The 18,340-nt window shown below is 42.8% G+C and overlaps 1 protein-coding gene across 1 annotated transcript; it reads left to right on the plus strand.

The window, feature by feature from the left end:
• Window positions 1-6,255: 6,255 nt before the first annotated feature.
• E2F8 (E2F transcription factor 8) lies at window positions 6,256-15,627 on the plus strand. Its single transcript, XM_042838161.1, is given in 21 exon segments — window positions 6,256-6,317; window positions 6,414-6,576; window positions 6,579-6,655; window positions 6,926-7,082; window positions 7,837-8,142; window positions 8,731-8,892; window positions 9,723-9,800; window positions 9,803-9,856; window positions 10,195-10,225; window positions 10,227-10,368; window positions 10,370-10,403; window positions 10,761-10,848; window positions 11,095-11,608; window positions 12,588-12,661; window positions 12,663-12,801; window positions 13,620-13,689; window positions 13,692-13,754; window positions 13,899-13,932; window positions 13,934-14,204; window positions 14,454-14,556; window positions 14,995-15,627. Coding segments are annotated over 21 exon segments (2,649 nt in total). The 5' UTR covers window positions 6,256-6,299; the 3' UTR covers window positions 15,066-15,627.
• The last annotated feature ends 2,713 nt before the right edge of the window (window positions 15,628-18,340 follow it).

The following is an 18,340-nucleotide window of genomic DNA, read 5'->3' on the forward strand; positions in this document are numbered from 1 at the left end:
AAGAGGGATGTGTCTGAACCTTGTCTTTTTCTTCTGCCTCTGAGACAAAAGACATCCCACATTTTGTCTTTTCGTAAGGAAAAGGGAGTAATCTGAACAGACTAAAAGCAGTGGATTTATTGGCTAAAGGCGATGCAGAAAGGGCACATCTTGTGACATCTACAAACCCAAGAGACAGCAGAAGGCCGGGTGCTTAGCCTGCAGTCTTACACCATTTCCTGTAAACACCTATGGGTACAGAGCAGAGGTGCATGGGGAGCGTTGGGTCTGGACCTCAGTCTGAACTTTCATGGGATTGCTTTGCTCCCACGAGAAAGCCAGCATCTCACAGTCCAAGGCATATATCAGTTCTTATCCTTAATTTGGTTCAGGTCTGAAACGTCAATGATATAAGTTACATTCAAGTTAGTGCTGACATGCCTGGTACTGGGGAGCCACTGTTAGTACTTCAGGCTTCTGATACTTCCAGAGCTCGCCAATATTCAAGTTCAGACCTCAATCAGACTCAGAAGACATTTCTTCCAAATTAAAAAAATGCTATTTTCTATTAAGAAAAGCATTTTAATTGGATTAACCCTCTGTTAATCCAACGTTTATGATCGGTATTCTCAAAGACAGCAGACATTAAATGACACATCTCTGTTTATTAGCTTGTGGCACTTTACCAAAACTCATAAGTTCATTTTAAATCTTTCACACTGTAATCACTACTTTGTTTCTTCTTTTTTCCCTTCAAGCAAACTGCGTGTGCCAACAGAAAACAGATTTTACTATTCATGGATAATAGCTTCATCAAATAATTAAAATATTTCATTAACATAAGCTACTTCTAAACACACAAGTTAAGGTTCTACCTAACCTAGCAACATCAGTCAGGAGATTAAAAATAGCAATGCATATACGTATCATAAAGGAAACCACAGTAATTATAGGCTTTCTCCCCCGTGGTTTGAACAGAAGTTGTCATTTTCTGTTAGCATAACATCTAATATTCACACCTACTGGCAATCAGACGAAAAGGAGCCTGTTCTACACCTGCACTTTGCAGTGTACTTTTATACACTGAATATTTGCAACATACCTCTAAAGGCAGATGTGCAGGTCTAAGCTGTAACGAGGTTGGATTAAGTTGTTCTTTTGTACTCCGTATAATCTCAGGGACAAGTTTGATGAAAAGCAGTGAGGACATGAACTCAAATTTGACTTTGGTAAGTGGCACCAGTGCCCCCTCAGTGGCATCAGTCCGTGCCATATTGTAGCATCGGGTACTTACATCTGCCCGTTCCTACAGAATGCAGCTAGCAGCTCACAGCTAACTACGACAGTTGAGCTTAGAAAACCTAAACCCCGTTTTCAAATAAACTCCCCTCATACCTGGGAAATCCTTCCTCGGGCATTTAGTGGTTGTGAACAGAATACCAAAATAGAGACTTCATTTCAGCTGACATCTCTGCATGCTGATGAAAGCAGACATGAAATAACAATAGCAAATAGGTGTGAGAAGAGCTGGTTGCTGCTCTAGCCCACTGCTGTGGAGGAGCCTGACCCACCAGGTGCACGCACGCTGCCAAGCATCATTCACACTGCAGCGTGTTGCAAAGAAGAGGCTTCCCTTTTCCAAAGGAACAGTGAAAATATGAATCCTGTGTACTCAAAAGGAAGCACAGCAAGTGTCCTTGGGATAAATGGCCCTTGAAAAAGGTGCCTCCGTGCCTGCTAACAGCCTGTTATGCTTCACCTCATGAGTGCGGTACGCTGAGTGTCTTTCCAGGCCCTTGCCATTTTAATGGACAACTCTCCATTGTGGCTGAACACTATATCCATCCCTTTAGGGGAAGAAGGAGCAGACGCTGCAACGCTGCACAATCTTGTGTACCTGACTGACAGACCAGGTTTGGGAGCAGTGCCAACAGGGAATTCACAGCAAAAACCCGAGTTAATCATCATCTTCACTGGATGCAAAATTTCCCCTTGCCAGAAGTTTAAAAAAAAAACAACAAACTTTCTTTGTTAAAGCACCACACATTTCCCTGCATTCTCCATGGGGTTCAAAACAAAACACAAAATAGCTAAGGAATGAGTATTCAAACACATCTAAGTTTCTTTTTCTATCTTCACAAGAAAACATCCTCAGAGAATTATCATCTCTGCAAAGAAGTGATGAAGCTGCCAAACAAAACAAATTGGATTTCATTTTGATGGGCACGCAGCAATGTGTGTTCACCATCCCCTGTGCCTTATTGAAGGGTGATACACAGTGCTGCAAAGTACTGCCTACGCCCCATCTGCACTGCAAGGATGTCCAGACAGCACCCTAAGTGTCCCAGTTTAGCTGTTAACCTCCCATGCCATGCCTTCAGCAGAAATACAACAAAACAAGGAGGAAATGCATGTTTCTTTGAATAAAAGATCATAAATTAGCTGACATAATTTCGGCTTATTTATGCTTGACTAAACACCCTTCTAATAACAAATAAAGTGAAAGATGGATTGAAACACGTGGGCTTAAGAGACCATTGCTACGTGCCAGTGTATCTTTGACAAGTCTATGCAACTTTGAGACTGATTTAGTCATCCTTCTTTGCTCTTTCTCCCCTCTTCCATCACTACTGCTAGTAAAAGGACAAGCTTGACTCTCAGCAGAACACACAGCACTATTTTCTACCAATAACACAACTTTACAACCTCAATATTTCTCAAAAACATCTCCATCTTCTTGCAGATTAAATCACTTTCCAAACTAACAAGATTCCAATAATATAAACTCAGCTGGGACTTGAACAAGAACACCACCACCTGGAATCCATCAGCAAGAAGCCCCTGACCATCCCCTTTGCAAGAGTGGACGTGTGTGCCTACTATGCCAGCAAATAGATACTTTGGTAGAATCTTACTAAATCTCTTGCTGCATGAGAGTTATAATGAACTCTGAGCATAGTCAAGGAAAAAAAATGGCCAGAGAAGAAGGCAAAGATAATTAACATTGACAACTTTAATCCCCACACAGCAGATAAAATAATTCAGCTTGGTTAAGATGCTCTATCCAGAATTCTTCTATTCCAGAGAAGTGTTACAATACAGATGGCTTTTGGAACAGAAGATCGCAGGTGCAGGTAAAGTTGATTCCAGATATTATGGCCTTTGTGGTGGATTTACTGCACTCAATCAGCATTCTCTCAGAGGGAAATGTAAAAGGTTATCTCTGTAGCAGTGAATAACTCTCTGCACACACAGAAGATACAGGAAAACCAACTATAGGGAAGATTTTTCAACAAAATTTTGCTTTTAATCATATGCAGAATTAACTCCAAAACCTCTGTTCCCTTTCTGCCATTATAATGCATGCCATTTCCAAGAATTAAGCAGTTTTACTACCGTTTCCACAGTGTGGAATCCACAGAACAGACAAATCAGTTTGAGCTTCAGACACACCATGAAATAGCCTGGATGCAGGACATATGGTGCTGAGTACCATAAAAAAAAAAAAAAAAGCTGATACAAAAATAAGAAAGGTGGCACAGACATGGAAAGAGGAATTCTGAGATGCCATTCAATGCATCCATCAGCATATGACCAACAGAATTACAACGCACTCACATCCCCATCAGCGTGCTGTCTGACAGCCCATGAGAACACAGCTCCTGCAGATGGCTTTGTCCAGGAGCACGCTTAAAAGAGCATCATGAAGCAAATGAGCCATTGGAAGTGAAACAACAGAGCCTCAGAGCAAGAAGCACCTTTAGATGAAAAGGGATATTCTGACTGAGCTAGCCAGAATGCTCAAAGCAAGACATGTGAAGAGCAATTTCAAGGAGATATAACATGGTACAAAATTTCTGGGGAGCAACTGAATTGAAGTGGAGAAAAATTCTTAACAGCAAGCACTATGAGCATTCCTGAACCAAATTCATTCTTGGTGAAATCCCCCCAGTCCAAGCCTGTTTACTCTCTTTGGTGGGAACGCAACACGAACCAACAGATGAATTAAGCCAAACAGTTCAACATAAGAACATTGTGAATGCATTCCAGTGAACCAGAAGTGGTACCACAGTAGCACAGACTGTTCTGTTAATGCTACAGTAAAAAGTCTTTTGCCAGTTATGCCCCATTTAACACCACATATCATTTCTCAGCTAAAGCACTGAGGGGAATAGAATTTGTCTAGCAATTGGCTTTGAATGAACATTTGCTTTTAGAGACATTCGACTACAAAGAGGCATCTGAAGCAGAAACATGCGCTATAGCCCAAGCATTCTGAGCTTTTTGCTCTCTACACTCTTTAACAGTGTGATGAAGGCACCTGTTGAAGCTCAGATGCATTTCATGCTGGATATATGTCTGTGCTTTTGTCTTCTTTTCTTGATAATTAATTGTAACAGGAAGAATATACCTGCCAAAGTGAAGCACTTAAGTGCTACATTTCTATTTCTCTGTGTACCACGTTTGTATGGGAACTGCTGAGTCACGGCCTGAACCTCTGATTGATCACCTGAGGCGAGCCATGAGTCAGCCAGAGGAGCACAGGTGAAGGCAATTCAGCTGTACAGCCGGAAGGGGTGGAGCCTGGCTCCATCTCTCCTAGACCTATTTAAGAGCTGGCTACCAGTGGGGAAGGATCTCGTCTGGAGATCCCTCCTTCTGGTGTTTTGTAGTGAGCCCGGCTGAAGGGTAAGCCTTCCATTTATTCTCTCTTGTTATCGTAATCCACTTTGCCTAACTCTCTTGTTTATTTTGTGTTTGTAACATCTTGATATCCATTGATTATACACACGTTATTAATGTTCTTTGACTGTAGCTTCTGCTGCATGCATCAAGTTTGATTTAACGTTCTCTGAAATTAGCATGCCAGAACTTAAAAAAAAAAAAAAAAAAAAAAAAAAGGCAAATGCACACATGGTTTGTTTAGTGTTTCAGGGTGAAGACAACACCTGAGATGGCATCCAGATCTCATGGCTGACTACAAACACACCTATCATTTTGTTTGCCCTCATTCTCTACAGCACACATTTCATCTTTAGAAGTTGCTTTATTGGAGTGCAACAATCGTTTTGTCTTGGGTGAAGTTGCAAGTGAAACAACATGCTACGGTAAAGAGCCCTAAGCAGGTCTACATGACCTCACCCCAGTTTTGTAGGGGACGCAAGGAAGTAAAAGAAGTCTGACCTGCAGCGAGCCCTGAGTGCTCCTGTGTTTCTGAGAGGCTGAGTCTGGAGTTACTTCCTGAAACAAAGATATGTTTTGGTTACAGCACAACCAGAGGAAAATGAGGAGAAAAATGTGAATGGCATCACCCCTGCGGCTGCAAGGTTTTGGAAGAAATCAGCACTGCAGAGACACCTAAATAAGGATAACATTGCGTTTCCCAGTGACTGCTTCTCGCTCAGAATCCACTCTTCCTTTCTGTTGAATAACCTTGTTCTCTTACCTGTGCTTAAAGCAGCCAGGTAGTCAGAGGTTCTTGAGGTACTTCAGGCTGTGCTCGTTGCCCTGAGCCTCCTGGCCTGGAGCAGACACCCACAGAGCCCTGTGCTTTCACGGGGAATTGGAATTAAGAATTTGCATTGGAATTAAGAAATAACACAAGGTGGGTACCTACGAAGCACTGTACTCTTCAGTTATTGACCAGCATCTATGTGATGCTAGCTTATCACCGACAGGCTTTGGTCAAACCACAAGATACGCCCCCACAGCCTTCAGTCCCCAGCTCAAGGAGCACAAACGGAGCCGTGTGCTCACCGGACACCTAGAAGGCTCAGGCCCCAAGGGGCGAAGGTCTGCCTGAACCCAAGGACGCGTCCGGGAGCTCTAGGGAACAACGGAGCGGCCGCTATGGGCGAGCACCTGGCCGGCTCCTGAAGCACAGCAGCGCGAGCAGCACCAGCTTCGGCCGGCGCAGAGCGGGCGCGACTGGCGGTCCCGAGGTGGGCGATGCCGCAGCGCGGCCGCTGGGGGGAGCGGCGGGAGGCACGCACCCCCGCCCTCCGCTCGCCCCTTCCAGCGCCGCCAGCCAGCCAACGCACCGCGAGCCGATTAGCCGGGGCGCCTCCCCTCTCCGCCGGCGGCTCCGCGCTTCCGGTTCAAACCGGTGGCTGGAGCGGCGCGGGGCTGTATTGCCGCTGCCGGTCCGTCCGAGGTCCGAGACAGGCGGCGGCGAGCGCGGCGGCCGCCGAATATTTAAACCGGATCGGCCGGGCCGTTGGGCGTGGTCCGGCCGGCGGGGCGGGCCGGCGGCCCACTCGTCCCGTGCGGGGCCAGGCCATGCCGAGCGGTGGCGGCCGTTGCTGAGGCCGGGGGCGCAGATGGACGCCGGAGAGAAGGTACCGCGGCCGGGCCCGCCGCGCCCTGGCGCTGCTCTGAGGCTTGGCAGCGCTCGTTCGGCTCTGCCCTTCCCGTCTCCTCTCTTCTCTCCGCAGGAGAATCAGCCCCGGGGATCGCTGCGAACTGCCCAGAAGCAGGCGGGAGGCTCGCAGCGTGCCCTGGCCGAGCTGCAGCCCGGCTGTCAGCCGCTCGCCACGCCCCCCAAGCCCGAGGAGGCCCTTCCCGGCGAGCCCTGGACGCCCACCGCCAACTTGAAGGTGTGGTCAGCGCCGCCAGCACCGAGATCCGCAACCGCGAGCGGAGCCGGGGGCTGCAGGAACCTTCCTGCTGTTGCCAGGTGCGCCCCGGCCGGCCGCCTCCGCGCGCTGCCCCTTTGGTTGTCGGCTTTTTCCGCTTTGCAGTGTTTTCCAGACGTAAAACTCGTTTCGTACACTTGTAGCAGCGAGCTGGACTGGGTGATCTCCAGAGGTCTCTTCCAGTCTTTACAGTTCTGCCATCTCGCAGGGCCAGAGGAGAATGCCAGACTTTGTGCTGGCAGGGAAGCTCTGTAACGTGTTTATATTGACATATCCGTTGTAAAAACTTCTCAAATTCTTTTTCTGCGTAGGAGCACTTATCAGGAGATGAATATGAAATATTTCAACCGAGTCGCAAAGAGAAAAGCCTGGGATTGCTATGCCTTAAATTCCTGGCTCAGTATCCAGATTATCCCAGCGCTGTGGAAGACAACTACATTTACCTTGATGAAGTAGTCAAGGAGCTCAGTAAGTTGGTGTATATCCTACTGCATGTCCACCTATGCACAAGCTGATAAATTACCCTCCTGTTGTGCAGTACTGCTTCACTCCATAGAAGTCTGAATGCTTTGTGCTCTCATTCACCTAAACCTTCAAACTCTTCTTTCTTACCTCAACTCTCTTAAACCACTGTAGTTTCTCCAGCAAGCTGAACTAATAAACTCAGAATTTTGCTTAATATTAAACGTCTAAGTTATTGCAGATAACACAAATAAGCTGTTGGGATTTTCTGGCATAGAAATGATGGCAAAGATCAGCAGTTGATTGTTATGGCAGGAGACAGCATTTCTGGCACCCGAACCTGCAGCTTCCTGTACATCACTGCACCAAAGTAAGAAACTACTCTCTGCTGCCTTTGATAACTCAACTTTCTCGTTTTACGTCACTATTTTTGTATCTCACCAATCATCTGCCAAGATTCCAAATGCTGACATAAAGCTGAAGGTCTTCTTCTGTAAGAACAATGAAATTGCAATATTCTGCAGTTTGGGAAGCCAATATAAACCACTCTGCTGTAACATTTTTTGAATAATTATAGCAAATCCTATTTTTAGATTGTTAGACAAAAGAACATCCTGTTAGAAAATGCCTTACAAGCAAATTAAGAGGGGGAAGCATAGCAAACTCATCTTTTTTTCCGTGCAAACTGTATTTCAGGTAAATGGCAAAGACATTTTACGTGACTGAGATGCCATGTTAATCTTGCATTTCATTTCTGCAGATGTTAAATGTAGACGTATCTACAGGATTGTGAATGTGCTCAGGAGCCTCCGCATGGTGAGCCATGTTGCCAGAAACATATACATTTGGCATGGGCGGCATAACCTTGCCAAAATCCTGCAGACCTTGAAGAAAATTGGAGAAGAGAACAAATACACAGAAAAAATTCAGATGATCTAGAAAAGAAAGTACGAGCACGAGTTTGATGTGGATGGCAAAGGAAATGAAGAAGCAGCAAGGTGTTTCGTCTCCAATGAGCATTCAGAAATATGTTCTGTGGAGCTCCTAGGAACCGAATTCTGTGCTGGTAAGGTTTCTCCAAATGCCAGGAATAACATTGCTCCTGATTATAAATATGCGCATGGGGAAAAAAATGTATCAGTCTTTACGTTTGAAACGCTGCTGTCTGTGATGGGCGGAAGAACTCTGTGCTTTCTTTCAGTTGTCTTACCCATTTAATTCTTAAGAACACATTTTGGTTTTGAGAGTGCAAGAACAAGAAGGGCATCAGGTGATGTAACAAACATAGACATGTAGCAGGTTTGTTACCTATGGAAGCAATAGAAGCCAGAAGCCTAAATGACTCCATTAAATTTGACTTGTAGAAGACATGCTCACTGAGGAGTGTTACATACATTGCATAATCTGTAGTTAAGGAGTACAAATCAGATGATAGGAGAGCTATACAAGGCAATACATCACACTGTTTTGTACTTAGTCATGGCATTCACCTGACTTCCTGATGATCGCCATGTAGAAACTAGATTCTGGGCTCTGTGTCGGCCCTGCGTAGTTGCTGCTGACAAATTTCACAGAATCACAGAATAGCACAATAAAAATGTTTGTAGCTGACATGTCACTTAATGCTTTAATCCTCTTTTCCTGTCTTCTGCAGCCTCTATAAACAGCCAGAAAGGCAAGTCTCTGCAAGTGCTGAGTCAGAAATTTGTGATGCTGCTTCTTGTATCAACACCTCAAATAGTAAGCCTTGAAGTTGCTGCTGAAATATTTATTGGAGAAGATCAGATAGAAGACTTAGATAAAAGCAAGTTTAACAGTAAGTAAAAGGCTGCTATTCCTGTCTGCTTCTTGATCGCTTTCTGAAATCAAGCGTAAGCTAAATGAGCGAATCCATTACAAGACTGTGCAGTGTAAAATGCCGTCATCTTGCCATGAAGGTATTTGAACCTACAAAACCTCTTTGCACAGTTCTCACCTGTGCATCACTGTTCAAACACATCACATAAGAGAAGTCTGGGAAATCTTTCCAGCCTGAAGTAGGTTCTGCTTATTGGTAGTGATTTCCCAAGGAACCTGTCAAACATTTCGGCATCATTTCAGCAAAGGTGCCCCAGCAGCTTGCAAATAAGTGTTCAGGTCACATTGCTTACTCGAGGGAAACCTGAAGAGATACTGTAAAAGTCCTGCTAATAGCTTAAACAGGTGAGGAAGTGAAACCCAATGTTGTAACTGCCAATTGTTTCTTCACTGTTTTAGCCTGCTTTCAGTTCCCTGCACGTTTCCTCCTCTTCCTCTCCATTCAGATATAAAGGTACTTTGAGGTTTAGATTGGTGTATTCTAATAGGTGAGAATGTGCTTGCTCTTGAAGGATCAGTAATTCATCTTGCATTTCCCTGAAAATTTTACTCCTTTGGTTCTCAGGCAAACTCCTTTTCTATTTTTTATTCTTTTTTTGTGAAACAGTATGAATGCAAAAAAGTTGTGGTCTGTCATGTTATTTTATAATACAAATACATGTTCCACAAAATGGTGCTCATAAATGATGACTTTCGTTTCAAACACTAAAAATACATCATAACTTTTAAAATCAGATCAATGGTAACTTCTTATTAAAAATTGCTCTGCTTTATATGTGTTTATTTCAGCTAAAATCAAGAGGCTTTATGACATAGCGAACGTTCTCAGAAGCCTTAAGTTTATTGAGAAAGTCTGTGTAACAGAGGAGAGAGAAAACCAGCATTTAAATGGACAGGACCTGAAGTCCCACCGAGCACCGATGGTACGTATATGTACCACCTTCTTCTGTTTTGATGATGATTGCAATTTCTTCCTTTTCTCTCCTAGAAAGCTGTTAACCAAAATACTGAGTAAAAGGGGCAGAAAGTCCGTGATGTTCACATCATTGCAGTTGGTTCTCAACAGTGCAGTATTTCTCAGAGGAGCACATATAAGGCACACAGTATGTGTTCTTATACTTGCATTTCCATTTTTGCTGCTGCCTGGTACTTCAGTAGTTATAAGCCAGGCTCAAATAGTTGCTTTTAACTACTGAATATATTTGTGATATATCTGAATTTACGTATGATATAAAACTCTTCTGTTTATTTGGTTTTATAGCTACAAAGCTTAAAACAACATCAGCACCCTGCATCAGGTATTTCAGAATCTACCACTTCCAAGGAGCAACATTCAAAAAATCTTTTTCCTTCAAGAGTAAAGTAAAACTTCACTCAGCATCCATCCCTAATAAAGTTGGTTAGAAGTATAGAAAGTGACAGAAGGAAGATCCAATTCTCCTCCAACCAGTCCAGTTAAAATAAGCACAAGTATGGCTGAAAACTGTATTTGTCTCTCTCTTTCTAGTCGTGTTTTTCACTTGAATGTGGAGTCTTGTATTAAATATGCAGGCTTGCCTTCTGATAGAAGTGGATGAGTGGATCTCCTGCTTACAACAACTATTGTTGGAAAAAAAGTCAGAAACAAACAAGATGGGGGAAATAAGGGTAGGTTGTCTGTAAATCTTGATGCCTTAAGAGACTGATAACGAAAACAAATCTAAAATAACACATCTTCAGAGAATAAGCTCTGCAATTAGAAATAATAGTAGAAATAATGCAGTCTCAAGATTGAATTTCACTTAGAACAAAACTGATAGCAGAATGTTTTTGTTTTCTCCCTTGAAGCAGGTACAGATGAAAACGTATCAGTTTATACAAGTGAAATGTCTCAGCTTGCAGCAGTCCCTCGATATCAGCTGGAAGAACCGCCAAAGTAAGTCTGCACAAGTGTTGTGTTTGGAAGCTTTTTGTCACTGACTGTTAAATTTAATCTATGCTTATTTTGAGTTGGGCAGCGATCTGCAAGTACCTGAAACCTCTGGTGCTTTAGGCTATTTTTTCACTTGGAGTTTTCGGTTTATCAAGACATACAAAGACAGCATGAATTTGTAATGTAAAAAACATCTAGGGCATTCTGTATGAAAATACTAAAATATGTGTTTTGACTTCTTGTTTTAAGGAGACCAGAAGACATGAAAAATGATCCGTCAGGATCTGTTTTGGAGCACAGTCTGCCCTGGCCTGAGGCAGCTCCCAAGACCAACACTCACACTGCTGCAACCCCTCCAAAGCCTCTTCTCATTCAGCCGCTAGGTGCCCTGCCTCCAAGCCACCAGTCAGCATCAGCAGTGATGCAACCTCAGCCTCCTTCTGGTGCCTCCTATGCAATGTATCTGCATCCTTCTCAAGCTGTGACAGTGTACAGCCCAAGTTTCATGTTGCAGCCTCTACCGCGTGCTAATGTGAAAGGAATTAAAAGTATTAATCCAAAAGCATTAAGTGAAATGACCAGCAAGGAAGGGGACAATTGCACAGCTGCAGCTGATCCAGGAAAAGCCATAGCAGCTAAAGAAAGACCAGTTATGGAATCTGAATCTTCATCAAAGAGCTGCCTTAAGAGGTCTCAGGCACTACAAGAGAGTAACTTGATTAAAAAGTGTAGAAGTAATGTGGAAAGCCTTGATAATGCTGTGGTAAGTTAATTTCTGTCAGCCTGGTTTATAGCCTTGTGATGGTGTCATCTGTTTGTTTTCAAAGTGATTGAGGAACCTAGCAGATGCTGTCATATTTTTCCATTAACTAAAGAAGCCAAGTGACAAAGGAGTCATCTTGGCAGCCGATTTTTGTTGTAGAAATTGGTTTGGGTTTGTTACATAGAAAAAGTAATCTTGGTATTTTAAAACATCAGGCAGAATATACAGGACTCAGCACAATGTAAATCTTCAAAAACCCAGCCTGGAATCAGGCTGTATTTTCTCATTTTCCCCCTTTGCCCCTCCAATTTTTTATTTCTGAGAAGGTATGACTAAGAGTACAACTGTTGTCAAAAAGATACAATTCCTGAGAAGTTATTTCAGGACTTTATCTGTTTATATACAGATAATCTGTTTACATTCAATGGTTCTGGTGTAGCTCCTCTTCCTCATTTTTATATGAGGGTTCTTGTTCTTGGCTGTAAAGGTGTTAGGAGGCAAAGTGGGCACACAAAACCTGCTGGACAGGGCATGTTCCCACATCCTGCTATCTTCTAGACGTATTTACCTAATGTTATACTTGGTTAAGAGATTTTAATACAACACACAAAGAGAACAAGAGGTTCAGATACACTTGATGCACATGAAGAAACTGGGTCTGGATCATCTTTCACTCCTCAGTTGCTGCATGCTTTAGTGTCTGTAAATTATTACGCTGCTTCAAATTGTGCTTGTCAAAACTGCCATGAAATGGTACCAGAGGGTTATGGCAATGTGTGGCATTGACCACCTGCCAGCTTTGAAGGAGCAAGAGGGGATAACATGGAACTGGTTCTCTTATTGACTCAAACTGAGAATCAGAAGAAACTCTGCTTTTCTGATTTATAAAACATATGGCTATCATAGTACATTTGTAATTAAGAATGTCATGTTTCTTACAGTGCCTGCTTGCTTTTTTCATGTGCGTTTTCTTTTAAAGGGAGAACCCCCTAAACACAAAAGACCACCCTCCATTGGCTCACAAACCAATCACGAAACGGACAACTTCCAGGAATAAAAACAGATTTGAAACACTTGATCAGAGCGGGGCAGGTTGTTCTGAGCAGCGCAAAAGAGAATGCGCTCCAGAAGATGAGAACAGAACCGAAACTAAACAAGATGCACCTGTGGCATTTGCCAGTCCTCCTCATGAGGTGAGCTTTGCCACACAGCACAGCATTTTTTGCTGCTACCTGGGAAAACACCACGTGAAAGGATGCAAAATAAACAAAACTGAATAACTACGCGTATATAGATTTGCCTTTAGTTGGATTATTATACAGCATGTTTTAGAAAAAACAACAGCAATCAGCTTAAAACAGGACTCTCCTGAAGCGACTTTCAGGCTTTGACTGGGATGAAGATCGCTAAGTAGATGAAAGCAATACTGAGATCTCATACGGTTCCAGACTGTTACTTCTTTTAGTTTAGAATACTAACATTTAGTTTACGATACTTTGATGTACAACAGAACTGCAGTGAAACTCACCACAGTTCTCACTTATTGTTACAGTGAACTTGCAAATCACAAACAGTTCTACTGTCAAAAACAGAACTTACAAGTGCCAAAGGATTGCCTTCCGATATTTGCCATGAGAAAAAACACAATCTAGGAGTGAGGTGACACAATTACTAAGCCCAGGTGTTTATTAAAAAAAAAACAACACATGAGGATTTCTTTTGCCTAGCTGAATTGCACTGCGTTAATTGCATATAGGTCTGCAGTTCCTCTCTAGCATATAATCTGGGAATGAATCTGGGTGACTTGTGTGGATGAGGACAGCCTTGTTTTGGAGCATGGCTTTGAATCGACTGAGTCCAATTTTCAGATGGCAGCCAGTATGGAATACTGAGCCCTGGGGATATGAGGAATATAGAATAAGAAAGTGGCAAGGGGAATGTGATTTTGAAGAAAAACTTATTTTTTTCTTACACCTTTGGAGTAACTGTGTATTGTCTTTTTCTTTTTCAGACCTTTTTTCCATCTGGCTACTTCATTCCTTTTACTCAGTGCACTCACCATAGCAATAATGCAGGTCTTCCAATAGAGAGAATGCTGGGCTATGTTCATTGCAGCACACTGCTACCCAAAGTTTACCCACTGCAGGTGAGTACTGAATGAAATATGCACACAGATGCCAGGTTTGAAGGATTGTGAGCCAGATTCGTCCTACCAGAGCTGTGAAATCACAATGCAAAGTCTCTAGTTTCAATTTTCAATCCTTACAGCGTTTTTTTTTTTCTGTTTTAGGTGCCATTCCAATGATGACATCTGAACAGAAAGCACATTCCAGCTTTTCACACATCCTTGAACATCATGCTGTCACCAACTTCTGTAGCTGCACCTGTACTGAACAACTCTGATCTCAATTCTAGCACCACCAGCTCTGTCCCAAATCCAAGTGCTTCACTCCTGAATGTTACACTGCAACATGCACGACTAATACCTGCTGGTGTGCAAGTTCCTGCAAATCCTGTTCTTTAGCATATCCCAATCCCATCGAAACCAGAATGTAATAAACATAGCTCAGAAAACATGACCTTATAAGAAGAAAAAGTAAGAAACGATATATTACAACTGCTTAACCATAGGTTGAGTGGGAAAGAACGGTGTAGTAATTCCTTAAGCAGGCAAAACTTTAAAATGAACACTTTTTCAATTTTTATTCATCATCCAGCACTGCCTTCCAAAAAAAGTGATTTCTGAATTTGAGGAAGAAGTGTGTTTGCTAACATTCTGCAGAAACCTACAGCAAGAACTGACTACTTTTTCTTAACTGAAAGTTAGCTTTCCCTTTTCTTTTAGCCTATTGTGCTAAAGGAACCCCCAGAGCCTCAGACAACGACAGAAAACTTTTTCCACACACCAGGAGTGCCGAACACAGTGCCTGTGCTGCCTGCAAACTCACCGAATCACGGAACTGTAGGGGTTGGAAGGGACCTCCAGAGATCATCGAGTCCAACCCCCCTGCCAAAGCAGGTTCCCTACAGCAGGCCGCACAGGTCGGCATCCAGGCAGGTCTTGAACATCTCCAGAGAAGGAGACTCCACCACCTCCCTGGGCAGCCTGTTCCAGTGCTCCGTCACCTCACTGTAAAGAAGTTCTTGTGCACATTTGTGTGGAACTTCCTATGCTGCAGTTTCCAGCCGTTTCCCCTTGTCCTGTCTCCACTCACCACTGAAAACAGTCCGGCCTCGCCATTCTGCCCCCCACACCTCAGATATTTATAGACCTGGATCAGGTCCCCTCTCAGTCTTCTTTTCTCAAGGCTGAACAGACCCAGTTCACTCAGCCTTTCTTCATAGGAGAGATGCTCCAGGCCCTTTGCCATCTTTGTGGCCCTCATGTGGCACTGATACAATCTCTCAAGGGACCTCATGTATTCCTCAATGAAAACTTGAAGTCTCAGAAAACTGATCTTTGGATATTGAGTGACTGACTGTTTTAGCAGGCATAATTACTGATAATACACTGCACACAATGAGCTCTACAATGGACAAGGTGTGTTTTGGATGTGAATTGACAAGACAACAATGCTGGAATTGCCTGAATGCTTTAGAATTAAAACTGGCTTTACTGAGAAAGTTAGGGCTAAGTATTTTTACACAAGGCTTACCTAAAGTGTTATAGAAACTGAGTTTTGTATCTCATGTCTCGTGTTGCTTTTCTGCTATGCAAAGTAAGCTGAAATTGTCTTCGTACAGAAAGGTACAGTCTATCAGTACATGTTTTGCACAAAGAAAGTACTGTTTTATTTTGTTTTACCATATACTGTTATATTTTGTTTTACTAAAAGGCCAGAGTTAGAATTTATCTTGCTCCTATGTTCAGTGTTCCTCTTCTGTAAAGTTAGTTCAAAAAAGTCTTCAACAAAAAAAAAATTGTATGTAAGTTAAGATTTATGTTATATTGTAAAAGCTGTTTGTTCAGACAAATTACAAACATTTTGACTTTGTTTTTGTTTAATGAAATTAAATTACTGGAGTTGTGTAATACATTGTACAGTGGTAGTTTTTTGTTGGGGTGTTTTTGGTCAGAGAAGGACTCTGAAGAAGGGGAAAATGGTATTTAATCAGCAAGGGGCATGAACACTTGATCTTGCTTTCTGAATGAGAGATACTGTCAGATAGGGTATAAGGCCTGGAATCCAGCAGGAGGGAGGACAACTTCTTCTGGATGACCCCACACTCATTAGTGACAAGTGAAAGTGGTGAAAGAAACTGTGGGGAAAAAAAAAAGACCACACTACAATCAACTTAGAACTCTGGAAAGCCCATTTATAACCATAAAAATAAGCTAATTTACTTAATTACATGAAATGCAGTGGTGTTTGAGCTTGTTTTGCCACCAAAGAAAGTCACAAACTAAAAGAAGCATCTTGCTCTGCAAATACTTAAACTCACAGGGGCTAAATACAAACATAGACACACACACACATAAATATTGATAAACATTTTCAATTATTTTGGTAAATTATTTTTGGCAATGTGACTATGACTAAGCTCTCATTTCAGGATTCTTACGTTCCACATCCAAGCAACACTCCAGCAACTACTGAGCTTTCATCTTTATTTATGATCCATTAGGCTGCATTCAGGAATGTGCTGTAGGTGTCATCTGAGGGGCTGCATTGTTGTCCACCTACTCACAAGTGGACACAAGGGAACAAAATGCCAGGCTTTTGTCAGCAGCTATTTTCAGCTTGGCGATAGCAATGGCATTGCTCAGATCCCCAAAGCCCTCTCTCCTTCCCCTCCCCTCCCCGCCTATAGGGCCAGCAGCAGCAGCCCCTGCATTTAAAGAGCACAGGAATCCCTCCAGTTCAATCCTTTGAGGCATAAGAGAAGAGGGAGGAACACCAAGCTACACTGTAAGTACAGCACGTGGGATTCTGCTAGCATTTGATATAAGGGTTTGGGTGTTTTTCCCATCAGGGGGTAGAAACAGCATGAATGTGTACAAAATACTGCGCCCGAGCTCAGCTGTGATGGCTTAGACTTGGTACAGGAACACAGGCAGGAGAGAATGATGTGGAAGGAAAAGCTGATAGAACAGCATTAGGTTTGGACAAAGGAATGGCACCTTCGTGCAGCAGGACATCATTTCCCAAAGCCATGAATCGTGCTGGGGGAGAAAGGGTTGGGATTTTAGAGTTTTTGTTTGTTTGTTAAGTCACAACTAAATATTTGGTTCCAACATCAGGACATCCTGATTTTTGGGGATGCCAGCTTGCATTTCTCCAAAAGCATGCATCAAGGAAGCATTGAGCAGAACTTCGTATTACTATGCAAAAAGCAGTAACAGATCATTGGGAACGATATAGACAAAATCAGAATCTTCAGCCAGGAATGTTGGCTTCCTTCAATCAGTTTTGCCCACTCCACATCATACCACATCACTTAAAACCTCTTGCTTCTAAAGGGTTTGCAGAACCCTTATTTTCCCATATTGGCAAGGAAGATGTCACCCCTTTACCCTCATGGTGTGGGTGAGGTGAGCAGCACTGTGGGGGAGCTAGATGACAGGCAGTCACGGGATGAGACAGCAGCAGCAATTAAATACCAGGACCACATTGCGACCACACTGATGCTTCCCACAGACAGCTATTGGGATAAGAAATTTCAGTGTGGTCTTACACAGCAGTTTAATTTAATATTATTGTTGTCTGTTATATAAGGAATGATTATATTCATACTTATAATTGATTCAGGCCAAACATCTCACACTAGGACTACAGCAGAGCTGCAGCACGCATCCCAGAATGCTCACAGAAAGGTTTTACTGTGACTTCTTCCTCCTATGGCTTCCCATCAGTTGATGCCAAAGCAGGATGGAAAATGTGTGTGCATGCCCTGTCACGTTACTATAATTAGCTGAGGAGCAGTTGTTCTTCTGAGAGGTCTAAGCACAGCCCACAACAGCACAAGGCTCACTATCAAGCGCTATCAGCCTTTCCAAGGCTACTTCTTTTTCCTCCTAAATGATGCAATGAGAATTAGTTTCCAACAAGGATTCTTTTGTCACAGTTTCAGAGACACTGCACCTCTGAAGGGCACAGCCGGTCACCAGAAGTGCAAACCACTCTCCTCCAGGACAGCTCTCGGTGCTGCTCCAGCTGTACAGGACCACCACGCAGCCCAATTTCAAAGAAAACACTGCAAAGGGAAAAACCTTTGACTTTTCAATCATAAAACCGATCTTCCCCTCTCATTTTAAAACGGTTGAAGCATTATTTTGATTGTTTTAAAGAAAAAAAATGCTACTGATAGAAACACACTTTAAAAAAAAAAAAAAAAAGAAAAAAAGGATACAAAATGGCAGAATGAGATAAGATTTGACCCTAGTGAAATATTTATCGCTGTTCCTTTCCACTCCCCCATTTAAAAGAAATGGGAAAAAGACTTCAACAGTGCTATTTCATAAAAACATTCCTGAGGAAGAAGAAAACAAATTTGTAATCCATTCCTTCCATACAGTTACCTCAGCTACATCACATTTCTGCTTCTGACACGTTCCACTGCAGATAAGCACAGCTCAAGGCAAGCTGGGGTTTTCTCTCCCATGCATCACTAGTGCTTCATAGCTGTAAGAGCAGCAAGGGAACTGACTGATAGTCTGAAACAGCTTAATGGCATGGCTGTTCTACAGCAGCTAAGGTCAGATTGAGCTGAGATGGTTCCATCACAAAAATG

This window comes from Centrocercus urophasianus, unplaced genomic scaffold (genome assembly GCF_019232065.1).
Source record: "Centrocercus urophasianus isolate 14NV4802_14NV808 unplaced genomic scaffold, USGS_Curo_1.0 seq_738, whole genome shotgun sequence".
In the NCBI taxonomy this organism is placed as follows: Eukaryota; Metazoa; Chordata; class Aves; order Galliformes; family Phasianidae; genus Centrocercus; species Centrocercus urophasianus.